The sequence below is a fragment of the Gymnoscopelus microlampas genome (genome assembly GCF_963454915.1).
Source record: "Gymnoscopelus microlampas genome assembly, chromosome: 5".
NCBI lineage: Eukaryota > Metazoa > Chordata > Actinopteri > Myctophiformes > Myctophidae > Gymnoscopelus > Gymnoscopelus microlampas.
The window spans coordinates 50352595-50367956 of NC_139942.1; the positions used below are offsets into that span (position 1 = coordinate 50352595).

The 15362-nt window shown below is 42.6% G+C and overlaps 1 protein-coding gene and 1 long non-coding RNA gene across 2 annotated transcripts in view; one reads left to right on the forward strand and one right to left on the reverse strand.

The window, feature by feature from the left end:
* Positions 1 to 1605, forward strand: part of LOC311045741 — a 252200-nt gene extending 250595 nt beyond the window's left edge. Inside the window, exon 3 of the long non-coding RNA XR_014600802.1 lies at positions 1567 to 1605. This is a non-coding gene — a long non-coding RNA (uncharacterized lncRNA). The remainder of the gene's footprint in view (positions 1 to 1566) is intronic.
* Positions 1606 to 5407: 3802 nt separating this feature from the next.
* The window catches only part of LOC311045738 (chymotrypsinogen A-like), an 80050-nt gene continuing 70095 nt past the window's right edge, over positions 5408 to 15362 (reverse strand). The window contains exons 4-8 of the mRNA XM_084057759.1: positions 13969 to 14048; positions 13448 to 13523; positions 6664 to 6853; positions 5973 to 6106; positions 5408 to 5698 (exon numbers count right to left, since the gene is read on the reverse strand). Coding sequence (XP_083913885.1) covers positions 5537 to 5698; positions 5973 to 6106; positions 6664 to 6853; positions 13448 to 13523; positions 13969 to 14048 — 642 coding nt within the window. The 3' untranslated portion in view covers positions 5408 to 5536. The remainder of the gene's footprint in view (positions 5699 to 5972; positions 6107 to 6663; positions 6854 to 13447; positions 13524 to 13968; positions 14049 to 15362) is intronic.

Sequence of the window (15362 nt, forward strand, 5' to 3'; positions counted from 1 at the left end):
TTTTTCTAGTTTCATTTGCTGCCATCTGTTGGTATAGAAACCGTTGGCGTTATACAGAAAAATGCCCTTAACGGGGCTGTGAGGGGGGCTAGCAAGATTGTGGGGTTGCAATTCAGCTGTCTGAGTCATCTATATGACCAGCAGGTGCTTAAGAAAGCATCATCTATTAGAGCGGACAGCTCTCACCCCCTAAATCCTATTAATTATTACCTTCCGGCCAAAGGTTAACGACCCCTGCAGCTAAAAACAATAGGTACAAATTCTCATTTGTACCTACTTCCATTCGTGCCATCAATAATGGAAGCAGGAGGAGGTAGCTATTATTATCTGGATCTTGTGATCATGTCTATGTGTATGTTATGTCTTGTGTATGTATGTTTACTGTGTCTTGGAGTTTCCTATCATCTGCTGTAACATAAATTGCCCAGTTTGGGACATAATTAACTTGAACTTGAACTTGTGACAGTGGAGTTAGGAGGAAAACAGAAGTTGGTTAACTGACGAAATTTAGCATATTACCACACACACAGGCATACACCTTTTCCATGCCGGCCGAGTAGGTTTAGGTGGGTCCGACGGTTCCGAGGTCACTCGATTTGTGTGTTTGACAGCACTGTACTGTATGACAGCACTATTATCAGTGTTGTGTTAGATTCATGTTAAATGTGTATTTTCAGACATTTAACCACTTAAACCGTCAATACTTAGTCAATTTGACCTTTTACTTTTGACTTAGTCTGCTCTTTTTCCCCCTCTACTCCAAAACCTCTTTGCCAAAAATAGCCGATCTACAAGCTCTCAATGCCTCGCAAGTGTGAGGCATTGTGAGCTTGTAGCTTGCTATTTTTGGCTAAAGTTCTCCTCAGAATAGGGATGCTAGGGCTCAAGTGGTTAATGTAAAAAAAATAAAAATAGAATCACACAAAGGTTTGGTGGTCCCCTTGTAGTAATTCCGTATTCTGTATTACTGTAGATCAGGGGTCTGTTGAAGCCAATGGCAGCGGAATGAATGTCACACTGGGATATGGGATTAGAAGCCTTCTAGGTTGGGATCAATTTGTTTGCAGGTTGATCCCACTTCCAAACATTTTGGGGCGGCCATAGCTGAATGGTTAGTGAGCCCTTCTAGAACTCCGGAGGTCCCGGAGGTCCCAGGTACATTTCTAGCTCTCAGCAAGAAGTACTCACATTTTTTACTTAAGTAAAAGCATCCATACGTGTGTCTGTATCACAGCATTCGTGCCTCACACCCAATCTATGTGTGTGTGTGTGTGTGTGTGTGTGTGTGTGTGTGTGTGTGTGTGTGTGTGTGTGTGTGTGTGTGTGTGTGTGTGTGTGTGTGTGTGTGTGTGTGTGTGTGTGTGTGTGTGTGTGTGTGTGTGTGTGTGTGTGTGTGTGTGTGTGTGTGTGTATTGCAGCAGCGTCGTGCCCCCACACCCTAAGCAATCTATGTAAGCATGTGTGCCTGTGTGTGTGGTAATCTGCTTTACTTGCTAAATTGCGTCAGTTAACCAACTTCTGTTTTCCTCCTAACTCTACTGTCTCTAACTCTAAGTTCAAGTTCAGGTTAATTATGTCCCAAACTGGGCAATTTATGTTACAGCAGATGATAGGAAACTCCAAGACACAGTAAACATACATACACAAGACATAACATAGACATAGACATGATCACAAGATCCAGATAATAATAGCTACCATAATAGCTACCTCCTCCTGCTTCTATTATTGATGACACAAATGGAAGTAGGTACAAATGAAAATTTGTACCTATTGTTTTTAGCTGCAGGGATCATTAACCTTTGGCCGGAAGGCAATAACTCATATTCAGGATTTAGGGGGTGAGAGCTGTCCGCTCTAATAGATGATGCTTTCTTAAGCACCTGCTGGTCATATAGAAGATGACTCACACAGCTGAATTGTTTACTTAAGTAAAAGCATCCGAGTTAAGTACCTACACTTTTACTTAAGTAAAAGTAGAGTTATGAGGAAAACAGAAGTTGGTTAACTGACGAAATTTAACAGGAAAGTAAAGCAGATTACCACACACACAGGCACACATGCTTACATAGATTGCTTAGCCCCCCTCACAACCCTGTTAAGGGCATTTTTCTGTCAAACGCCAAGGTTTCCATATCAACAGATGGCAGCAAATGAAATAACAGACTCTATGAAAGCTCTGTAGAATAAAATCATCAATGACTTATCCAGAAAGTTGGCTAGCTTTCTTAAACAGAAGAGGCACTGTTGACCTTTCTTACACACCATTCCAGCATTGACGTAAAATTTCAGACGATTGTCAATTATGGAGCCGAGATATTTATTTATTTTTAAGTTTATTAAGTGGTTACCAAATCCACTATCTGGTCATTTATGACACTGCTCTGAGGAGCTGGTGGAGATCGTCTAAAATCAATACACATGTCTTTAGTCTTTGTGACATTACGTTGTAGGAATGCATCTTCACACCAAGAAACAAAGTAATCTACAACTGGGCCATGACTGGCCTCACTATCACGCAAAAGACTAACAATCACAGAATCATCTGCAAATTTAACAATGTGTCTGTTGTCATGTTGACTCCTACAATCATTAGTATATGGGATATACAAGAGTGGGGAAAGAACACAACCTTGGGGTGAGCCAGTGGATGATGTTAGTTCACCAGACAATTTACCATTCACCCGTACCTCTGCGTTCTGTTTGTGAGAAAATCAAGAACCCAACCAACAATACCCGAGTTTAAGCCAAAGTTGTTAACACATGTTTCTGTTTCCCTGCCCGCCTGTGCCCTCTGCACAGTATGCAGAGCCCTGGCGATTTTGCAAGTTTTCCAAGTAAAGCTACGTTTTCTGCAAACTCCTGAGTCCTCTCTGCATTTGGGTCCCCTGCCTGCCCTGCACCGTGACAAGTACAAGTTAAGTGGGAGCTTGCTAGCTAAAGCAGTAACATGCCAGCACAAGCTAACATAAGCAGGCATGTGCTTTACAATATAACCAAACCATTCAGCATTGGAAAATATAGATGACTAGATTTTCAGCCTGCTATGCGGCGTTCAAATCCAGTCCTATCGCGCCGATCAGAGCAATGGTCACCGAGTCACAAAAGAGTATGAAGCTTGTCTCAAAACTGAATGCGCGTGTTGGTGTACTCACAAATGCAGATTCAACAATTCACACGCAGAATTGATTATTTTCAAAATATATTTTATGATAAATGCACACAAAAGTATAATTATTTTTTGCAAAAATTACAAAGTATTTTTTACAAAAGTCACAAATAAATAATTTGTGTTTGCAGATTGCAAAATACATTTGTAAATCATGGAAACACATTTGTAAATCATGGTATATTTGTGCATCATTGTATTGGATTCACAAATAATTTTGAGACACATCTCTCCCCATATACATGTATAACAGCTTCAGTTATTTGAAAACATGTGGCTTTAACCACCAGCTGATACAGGAACCACACAACACAAAGGATGTGTCGCTGTGCGTGTGCGTGTGCGTGTGTGTGTGTGTGTGTGTGTGTGTGTGTGTGCGTTGATGAGAGCTTACTTTCAGAATATCATTAAGAAAGTAAACCACTCCCTGATGAATACATAATGAGTAGAGATGACATGTGACAACTACACAGATATAAGACAGTAAGTGTTGTTCAGTGAAGGTCAGGTTCAGACTACAGAACCAGACAACCTGTGTCCTGACAGCTTCAGATATGAAACAACTAGTCTTGATGTTCCTTCTGCTGTGGAGCTCAGGTACAGTATGAATATATTTTAAAACCACTTAAACCCTCTATTCCTAGAAACATTTACAATTGTACTCCAAGTACACTTTCCCCCCCGTCTATAATTAATTTCTTCACCAAAAATAGCCGATCTACAAGCTCACAACTCAATGTGTTGTGAGCTTGTAGATTTTGCAATTTTGGGCGAATATTCCCCCAGAATAGGCACTCACACTATTTGTTGGTTGATTTGAAAAACGTTATGGCAGATAGTAAAATGTCTAAGAAACAAAAATACAGCTTAATCACATTTATTGTCTCCGCCAGGCCGAAATGCATGGCGAGAGAGTATGTTTTCCACCCCGTCCGTCCGTCCGTCCGTCCGTCCGTCCGTCCGTGTGTCCGTGTGTCCGTCCGTCTGTGACCAGCTAATCTCCGGCACCGTTGTCTTGATCGTAGCGAAACTGTGCACACACACTCCCTGGATGCCAATTCAGAACCTTTGCCCCAATTTTTTCTCATGGGCCTTTCATAGCGCCACCAGGAGGCCGATTTGTGCAAAACATATTTTTTGACAGCACTCCTACAGATTTTGTCCAAAAATCACGCAAATCGGTATACAGTATCTCTGTAGTCATTCAACGAAACGGGTCTTTCAGATTTCTCATATTCCATCCTGATTGGCTAAAAATGTCTTCCAAAGTTTGCAGGAGTGCTCCGTTTTGAACAAAATGCCTCAAATCATGAACACAGCATGCAATATCCGTGAAAATTTGCACACACATTCCCATTAGGCCGAGGAAGAACTACCATTTGAAAACTTTCAAATCAGCCTCATGGTGGCGCTATAACAGGCCGGTTCGTGTTTTTACCTATAATTGCACCGATCTGTGTAAAACTTTGTATGCACACTCCCTAGAGGTCAAGGAAAAACCTTTGCCCTGCATTTTTCACATCTTCCTTTTATAGCGCCACCAGCAGGCCGACTTATGTAAAACACATTATTTTATACTACTCCTTCCAATGTTATCCAAATTTCACGCAAATCGGTACACATGATCTCTATAGTCATGTGATCACGACGGATGTGTTTTTTCATATGCCATACTGATTGGCTAAGATTAGCATCTAAAGTTTGCATTATTGGCTTGTTTTGAACAAAATTTCGCAAATCATGAACGCACCGTCCAATTGCGCTCAAACTTTGCACGCACATTCACACTATGTTGAGGAACAAATGCCACCCTTTTAACATTGGCCTGTTATAGCGCCACCAACAGGTCTAATTTAGCGAAACATGTTTTTAACAAAATGCCTCAAATCATGAATGCAGTCAGTGTCCGATCGTCGTGCAAGGCCTAAGAAGAAATGGCAACCTTTTCACGTTGGCCTATTATAGCGCCACCAGGAGGCCACAATAGCCTACCTGACCTGGCGGAGACCTGTGCTCCGAGGAGCACTTTTTCTAGTAATGTTATTGAAATCACTTATTTTTTAAGGTTTTGAGGTTTCTTACATGGCTCTAGAATTAATTGAGCACTTAAAAGTTTGATTAACAAACAATCTCGATCCCCATCCCTGCTTGCCATCACCAAATCAACTTATCTCAGCTCCAGGAAAATAAACGATTGAGACTGAGAGGCTATACAGCTGCAATTCCAATATTTATTAATTCAAGCAAATAAGCAATATGCACGTATCACTGCAAACAATGTGCACATCAAGGACAAACACACCCAGCCGTTTGCATTGAGTGTATTATTGATTGTAGATGCCAGCTAGAGTAACAGCTGTTTACAGTTTAGTTGACGGTAATGGTCTTATCCATCCATCTACGCAGGTAAGTGATGCGGGAGTAAACACCAGGTATGTTGGTAGGGCAGCTGGCATTGCCAAAGGAAGTAATACCAACCAGGGTCCAGGCTCCATTCTTCTTACACACCAGGGGGCCACCAGAGTCACCCTGAAACAGCAAGCAGTTGTGTTTCTAACCACAAAAAAATATATTTTTACTAGAGGTTCTGGCCTCATCACGGCCCTGTTTGGTTTAGGTGTTAAGTCTTGTTTCTGTAGCTCTGTATGTTCTGTATTAGGGCCGACACTTAAGTTGCTGAGTTCCGGGCTTGCACTCCAGTCGCCAGACCCCGGGATTGCTCTTCAGAACAAAAAAAGTATTGTCCTTCAATGTGTCATCTTGATGTTTTCCTCTCTTTTTCATTGAAGTCAGTTTCACTCACCTTGCAGGTGTCAGCTCCAGCGGCTCCAGCACAGAACATTGTTTTGGTGATGTGGTCAACCCAGTAACTCATGCAATCATTGTTGGTGAGGAGGGGCAGACATGCCTGCTGGAGCTGGTCAGGCCTCTCAGGAGCTGAAAAAAATCTAAGGTTAGCTTTTAGCTTTGAGCTATGTCTACCTGCATGTGCCATGACACCATTTACTGCATGGCTAAATAAATACATATACTTTATATATGTATTTAACTTCTGATCAAGAAGTTATATTATGCCTAGCAGGGTCATTATAGTTAAAACTAAGGAAATAACACAAACTAGAATGTAAAACACACACAAAAAAAAAGCCGTAACTATAGTAACTGAAACTGTGCATTTGATTTATTTAAATGTTTTTATAAAATGTTTTAACAAAATAAACTAAAATTCAAAACCATCTATATAGTGTTTGTTAGAAATCTAGTTTATTTTGATTTGATTAGGTATAAGTTTAGGTAATTAGTGTTTGGTTCCCTTTTGTTTATTGTTTTTGGCTTTCAGCTCAACCTGAAGTCAACAGAAAAAAAACACCCAGCAGTTTCTCCTGACCTCACAGTAGAGTCCTGCAACGGGCCGGGTACCCACGGATACCCGTCGGATACCCGTCGGGTATCCGTGTTTGACGGGTAAAAACAGTTTCCTGTTGTTAACTCACGTTCGTAGCGGGTCAGGCCCCAGCCAGTGGCCACGCATACCATGCCACCATAGAAGACGTCACTAGTCTCAGCCACACACACAGGGGACACACGCGCATTCATCCGGGCAGGTCTTTCCAGCTGGATGAGCGCGATGTCATAGTGAGGGATGTTCAAGGAGTCCTGGCGGTAGTCAGGGTTATTGATGACCTGTCAGGGAAATTATTTCATTTAGACACTTCAGCTCAGAAATAACCAGACCGTTATGAACCATTTACCATTTATTAAGGTAATCTTTACCATATATGCAATGATATTGCAATCAAGTTTGGCGGTGTGACTCTGCTCATGTGATATACAGATTCCCTGTGCAAAATTGACACAGATCTTTTTAATCACAAACCCCCTGAGCAGAGCGTAATACAATATAACATCACACAACAGTTATAACACAACAGTTATAAACACAACAGTTATAACGCAACAGTTATAACATGACCAACATTAAACCCTTAATGTACAACCATCACCATAGTACGACGCCATCTACAGACTATCCTGCCAACACCAGATGCCAGGGAGGAGGCCGGGGAGGTGGAGGAGCTTTGACACTGACAGCTGAACAACCGGCACTGACAGCTAAGCACGTAGAATGAACAGAGAACTGGGGCTGCTTAAATGGACCGCCAGAGTTGCACTGTGGGTATATGGGGGCGTGAGTGAGTTAGCTTGTAGCGAATGAGAATGACAAGAGTTTGAACGTGAGACTTAAAGGAGTACAACTGAATAGCTTGTTAGCGAATGGGGGGGGTCCGGGGAGTATGAATGAATTTGATAAACATTCTGCCTTCCGTGTCTACATGAACTATCGTTACACTGAATTTCATTTAGACACTTCAGCTCAGAAATAACCAGACCGTTATGAACCATTTACCATTTATTAAGGTAATCTTTACCATATATGCAATGATATTGCAATCAAGTTTGGCGGTGTGACTCTGCTCATGTGATATACAGATTCCCTGTGCAAAATTGACACAGATCTTTTTAATCACAAACCCCCAACACTCGCTCACTTGCAGTGAGCAAATACTGAGCCACACCTTACCTATATGAGAATGTTTATCAGTAAAAGCATCAAGCTGACGCAATTTCATTTAAACCCGTTTGGTATAAACGAAATATGCTACATGAATTAACTATGAGAGTGTCAGCGATGACACATTTCCTTTAAATGCATACCGAAGATGCCCTTCACATCTAAAAGCCGATAATCTGCGCAGCAGCAACTATTAGATGCACATTTGGCAAAACACTACTGTGTTCTGATGTTAAAGGAAATAAACTATGAAATAATGAATAACTATGTGTATAGACAGCAATGTCTAATTCCTTCTATATGATGGCAGCAATGCGAACCCTTTAGGCAAGTCCCACTCGCCCGAGCGGTGACCTGATATAGAAGGAATATGTGTATAGACAGCAATGTCTAATTCCTTCTATATGATGGCAGCAATGCGAACCCTTTAGGCAAGTCCCACTCGCCCGAGCGGTGACCTGATATAGAAGGAATACACTATATAGTGAATTGCATCTAAACCATCATTAAGCATACGTGAGACCCAACACGACCAATGCTTAATAATTTAGCCTACCACATTTAGGTATACGTGAGACCAACACGACCAATACCTATGTGGTTAACCTTGCCTACCACTAAACCACCATTTAAGCATACGTGAGACCCAACACGACCAATGCTTATTAATTTAGCCTACCATATTTAGGTATACGTGAGACCAAACACGACCAATACCTAATAGTTAACGAGTGATGCTATAATTACCATAACATCATATTACCACACTATAGCCTACGTGAGACCATAACACGACCTATGCTATAGTGTTTACCTGACCCCCAACCTGCGCTCTGGCAGGAGCAATACTTAACATGACATCAATTATGCAACTCCTGATTTATTCATAATTGATCAAACATTTACACTCATAGCTTTTTGAGCTGCAAGAATTTCATCTGTATTTAAACGAATGTAGCGTTCATAAGCAGCAGATGACCAGCGACCCATGGCTTTCAAAGTGGATGATGGAACCAGAGATGCTGCTGAGGTTGCTGCCCCGATCCGAAAGGAGTGAGGAGTGTACAGCTTGGGGCAAAGTCCACATCGCTGGCACACTGTACGCAGCCTGGCAGCGAACCACGGCCTTGACATGGCTCTCCCGACATCCGTGACAAACAGCGGTTCATCTCCCCCAGGATTTACCCGCCATTGAAGGTAGCGAGACATGGAGGAAAATGGACAAAAAGCAGTATCAGTTTTTACGATGAATATTGGTATCCCGTTAGAGTGCTTGACAGATTTAGAGTGCTTTAAATTGATGGAAAACATGTGAGGTTGAAGAGAGAAATCTGAAATTGACAAGTCATGCAAAGGGTTAAAGCTTTCGGTGCACGTAGTGTATTCCCCACATCTAAGAAACCCATAAAATGCCAAAAGAAAAACTGCTTCCAAAAGACAATCAACAAAAGGACCAAAACACCCTGCTCTTAATTGAGACACTAATTTATGCACCAGTGAAAGAATGAGGGGAAGACGTTTATCATTGCCTTGGGGATGTGCTTTCTTTAGTCCGTTGAAAAGAAGCTTAACTGATGGATCCCCGAGTAGACTACCCACGGATGGGTTTAGGCATCTTAAATGGAACTGCACACCAGCGACCAATGCTTTGATAGAAGAGGGCTGAAGTCTTTTTGATTCTGCACAATGAACTATGAATGCGCAAATCATGGGAATATTGACCGGGAAAACAGAAACTGAAAAAGCTGCACAGAAAGAAATGAAAAAAGACCAGGCAGCATCGTATGCCTTTAATGTGTTGCTGGAAAGGCCCAGTCTCATGTAATGAGAAGCCGAATCCATGTAGGACTGTAAACGTTCATCTAATCTAGCGTGATTTGGTCGAACGCTGGGCAAACCAGACCTGATGGAGCTGCATCTGGGCATAGATCCCTGAATTCCTGAAATTTAAAACGTGACAATGCATCAGCAATTTTATTATCTAGTCCCGGAATATGGGACGCGCGAATTGAAAAATTCCCCAACACACTTGTCCAAGTCAGTCTCCTAACAAATCTATTTATAATAGGAATTGCGGATCGGCCCTTGTTAATAATGTGAACGGTTGCTTCGTTATCGCAGAACACAATAATCTGTTTTCTTGCCCACTTATTTCCCCATAGCATGGAAGCGACCACTACCGGGTAAAGCTCAAACAAAGCTGTAGATAACTCGTTTTTTGGCATCTCGAGTAGTTCTTTAGGCCATGGACCGGCAAACCATTCGTTGTTCAGAAACCCTCCAAACCCGATGGAAGGAGCTGCGTCTGTGTAAAACCCTAAATCTACTGACGATTTCAAACCGTCGTGATAAAAAAAAGAGATGCCATTCCACTGGTTGCACAGGGTTGACCAAAACCGCAGATCCGACCTACAACCATCATCTAAAAACACTTGATCATTTAGATTTTTAACAGACTTAGAGAGGTCGAGAAGTCTCGCTATGAATGATCTCCCCTGGGGAATTATTCGCATAGCAAAATTGAGATGCCCTAATAGTGACAACAATTCCCTCTTGGAAATAGACACCGCGTCGTTGAAATGCTGCATTACCTCTCTGATGCGCTCCAATTTTTCTAGAGGCAGCGACGCTTGCATGAGTTCAGTGTCCAGATTGATCCCCAAAAACTCTATTTTTTTTACGGGCCCCACCGTTTTCTCCACAGAGAGGGGAACTCCTAATTTTGCAAAAACCTCTTTGACTGTTTTGATGGAGTGGTCTGGCTTACTGTTAGGGAAATCTACCACTAAAAAGTCGTCTAGCAAATGGACAAGAAATGGCAGCCTGTATGTGTTGAGCAGTATCCAACACAGCGCTTCTGATAATTTGTTGAAAATGTTTGGGCTACTCCGACAACCAAAAGTGAGTCTGACAGCAAAATACATTTTCTCTCGCCATTTAACCCCAAACAGGGGCCACTGCGAGGGATGGAGTGGCATTGTTTTGAAAGCGTCTATTATGTCCGCTTTTCCGAGCCAAGCTCCTTTCCCTGCCAATTTAATTAAACTGATTGCATGATCCACAGTGGCATAACATAAGGAAAACGGGGCGAGGGGGATTAAATTATTAATACTATCCTCGCTATCGTCATGAGGGCTCGACAAGTCAACAATCAATCGTTTTTTCCCAGAATACTTCCTCGTAGCGACCCCGATCGGATTAATCCGATAGTTAGGAAAAGGAGCATCATCAAAAGGTCCGATCATGTAGCCTTTCTCGACCTCCCTAGCCAACAACTTGTCTACGACCTCTGGTTCTTTTTTAGCGGATAAAAGATTTCCGCAGATGAAAATCTTAGAGGGTAGACTACACAAGCCAGCAAAGAATCCGTGAATTAAACCTGACAACAAATAATACACAAAACAACGATCTGGATGCTTAGTCAGCGCTTTTCTCATCTCTGGAATGTTCACCGGAGTGGAAGGTTTAATGGTCACTTTTTCTTGAATGTGCGCCGAGGGCAGATGAATTTTGGGTGGCTGTCTCCACAAAAACTGCAAACATGCAAATATTTACAGTTATTAAACCGGCACACACTTTCATTGAATTTGTAACACACAGTCATGGATTTTGAAAGATCTTTCTTCACCTTGTGATCTGCGTCTGGCTCATTCTTAGCTGCGTGGCCAGGCTGTGAAACTGCTCTTGGGCAGAGCCCGCTCTGGTGGGTAAAAGAACCACAAACTGAACAAGAAAGGGCGCGATGCCCTGTGAAGTGCCGACTTATTAAGGCCAGGTCAACCAGTGACCAATCCAGGCGCTGATTATATTTCTGGATAAAGTTGGCAGCTTTAGCAGAAAAAGACTTGTGGTACTGATAGAATAAAGTCCCCCCGTAGGACAAGGCCAGGTCTGCTACGATAGCCAAATAGGTGTCTAGCTCAGCTCTCCTGTCAGGGTACGTTTCGCAGATTACATCTCTGTAAACCCCAAACGCTACGGTAAACTCAGTTAATGTCATGTCCTTGGTCAGTCTCGGATCACTATCTTTGAGACAAACAGATATGTCCCCACAGTTAATAATGCGTTTCTCTCCGAGGCCTGACTCGGCAGAGGTTAGCAAGATCTTAATCAAGTTTACATCATTACCTGCCAGAATTTGGCTTCTTAGATTCGGGGAAATAGCGGCTGCCGGGGAGAAGAATGGTACTTCTGAACCCGTAGCTGGAACTGCAGATCCCAGAGTCCTCTGGGGGACGACCGGAGGAATCACCCGGCCAAGGGAGATGACGTCATCCACCTGCGCAAGTTCCCCGGTGACTGGATCTGGAACGGGAGCTGCATGCACTCCGCTCTCCAGCGTTTGGATCCTGGAATCCATCCTAGTCAGCGAAACCTGGATTTTATTTAGGGCGGCAAGCACAGAATCAGTGACAGTTGGATTAACCGCGGGGTTTTGAATTTTGGCCCTTTTTGGAGCGGGTTGAGCGCTAGCTTCGATGTTTTTAGCCTTGGCTCTGGCTTTCCTTGGGGGGGCGGGGTTTACAGCTGGGCTGATCGGAGCAGCGTTGGCCTGAGCCGTGCTCGTGCTGCCCTCTTGCTGCTGGCAGAGGAACTGGAACAGGGCTTCATGTGAACTACCCGCCGGAGGTAGGATGCCGAGCCTGAAGAGTTCTTCCAGGATTCTTCCCACTGGCCAATCCATGATGACGGGGAATGGAATCCCTCTTTTAGCCAACCTGTTACTGGAGCGGCGGACGGACTGGGTATTTACTACCGCTTCTTCTTGGCTACGATGGCTGCTCGGAGGCAAGGATTCTGAACGGGCTTCCATCTGGGTGTCCTCAATGAAGCCATCCTCCTCGTCCTCCTCACCCTCCTCTGAATACGAATCGTCGTCCTGATCGCCATTTCGGGACATGATCCGCACCAGAAAAAGAGTGAGTAAAGCAAGAATCCACAACTTAACTCGCATCTGCTGGCAGAAGTTACCGTTTAGAGTGATCGCTAGCGTTGATCCAAGTTTTGACACTGACAGCTGAACAACCGGCACTGACAGCTAAGCACGTAGAATGAACAGAGAACTGGGGCTGCTTAAATGGACCGCCAGAGTTGCACTGTGGGTATATGGGGGCGTGAGTGAGTTAGCTTGTAGCGAATGAGAATGACAAGAGTTTGAACGTGAGACTTAAAGGAGTACAACTGAATAGCTTGTTAGCGACTGGGGGGGGTCCGGGGAGTATGAATGAATTTGATAAACATTCTGCCTTCCGTGTCTACATGAACTATCGTTACACTGAATATATTCATCTTAGCTGTCAGAGTTGTACAAAAAGTTAGTTTGTTGTTGATTGTTGACCGGCTTCATACACAAAAATGGCCATGAATATTAGTGATTCATGATATTATCAGTAGCATATCGATATCGGCTGATATTGCATTAAAAATGCAATATCGGTATCGAACCGATGTAAAAATAATTCTGATATTCTTTCACCGATATTGACCAATATTCTTTCAATATTTCACCGATATTGACGTAATAATAATGTGACCGTTAATGGCTTTAAAAATTAAAAATAAAAAACCCAGCAATGAGCTCAATATAAATACAATATTTAATAATGTAATATATCAGTATCGGTACCGGCTGATTTGACCGTACATATTATTGTATATCCGATATTGGCCAAAATGTATATATCGTGCATCTTTCTCTCACCTACCTTTGCAATTGTCATATTCTGGATGTGTTGTTTGTTTTTGAGGTCGTACTGGCCCAGGATTACACGGTAAGAAGTACTGAAAATGTAAACACACACACACACACATACACACACACACGCACACGCACACGCACACGCACACGCACACGCACACACACACACCAAATGACACTTGTTGACGCCCCCTTCAGGATTTTTTGGTACACACTATTATCTACTATAGATATATTAACTCTATTCAGTTCAGAGGGAGACATTGGGCCTCATTCAATAAGCTTGTTTCCGCTCATATGCTGTACGTATTTGCATCAACACGCTTTTCCACGTTAAGAGTCGGATTAATATTTTTTTGTCTGTGAATTTTGACGGACGTCCGCTCTTTCTCACGTCTGCTTGGAGGCAGACTTACATGGGACCAAAACTTGCGTATGTCCTTAGAATGCCTTAATCTTCATGCAAAATCAATTACAATAATGCCAAACCTCAAATAAAAACATATATGTGCCCATCGGCTGTTGTACCTGACATTGCAGTGGGCAGCAGTCACAACCCAGTTCCTGTTGATCAGTGATCCACCGCAGCGATGAGAGCCGGTGCTGTTCTGAATTCACATTGTTGTCATTAATTAGCAACAGCAGGATTTATTACGGGGACAGAGCTCTGCTCTGTACACGTATTGTTATTGGCAGTATTCTGTCACTTCTTCTTCTTCTTCTTCTTCTTCTGCCACTTTTCGCAGTTCTGGCTGAACCGCGCTGTCGCTTTTTACGAAACTCGGCCATATGGTAGATGGTCATGAAAAACGATCAAAAAATAATTCTCACAATCTTTCGTCCAAAGGTGGCGCTATAGCACTCAATTGAAAATGCCAACTTTGACCAGGTACAACTCATGCCCTGTTTGACCTACAGCCATGAAACTTGGATACACATATGCGTCTCCTCATGCTGAACAACTTTCACCCTCTGACTTTTGACCTCTGACCTTTAGATCTCCCACCATTTTGAATTATATGAAAAACAGTCATTGGCTCCTAACTTCTGCATTTTTTCACTTATGGAAAATCCGTTGGAAATTTTTGTAGGCAGTGGTCCAAGGTTCAAGTGCTAAACGTTTCGTGCAGATTGCTCAAAAATCCCAGGAGGAGATAGATTTTAACTATTACAGTTTAAAGAAAATTATTCATCTGTGCCTAAAACATACATGCAGACTCACATTTCTTTGAAACTTTGCAGAAATGTACAGGGTCATTCCAAATATCACTGAAACCAATCTTACTCCAATTGGCCAAAAGGGGGCGCTATAGCAATTTTTTGAAAAGGCAGACTTTAAACAGGCATAAGTCATGCCTCGTTTGGCCAAAAGTCGTGAAACTTGCTTACACATGTGCCTTGACTCATGAGGAACACACGTATCGATTTGACCATTAAGCTCCGCCCTTAGATTTTCCGCAATTTTGAGCAGTTTGAAAAATACTTGTTTTTGCCAGTTCTGGCTTAACCGTGCATACGCTTTTTACGAAACTCGGCCATATGGTAGATGCTCATGAAAAACTACCAATAAATAATTCTCACACTCATTCGTCAAAGGGTGGCGCTATAGCACTCAATTGAAAGTGCCAACTTTGAACAGGTACAACTCATGCCCTGTTTGACCTACAACCATGAAACTTCGATACACACATGCGTCTCTTCATGCCCGACAACTTTCGTGGTCTGACTTTTGACCTCTGACCTTTAGATCTCCCACCATTTTGAATTATATGAAAAACAATCATTGGCTCCTAACTTCTGCATTTTTTCACTTATGGAAAATCCGTTGGAAATTTTTGTAGGCAGAGGTCCAAAGTTCAAGTGGTAAACGTTTCGTGCAGATTGCTCAAAAATCCCAGGAGGAGATAGATTTTAACTATTAC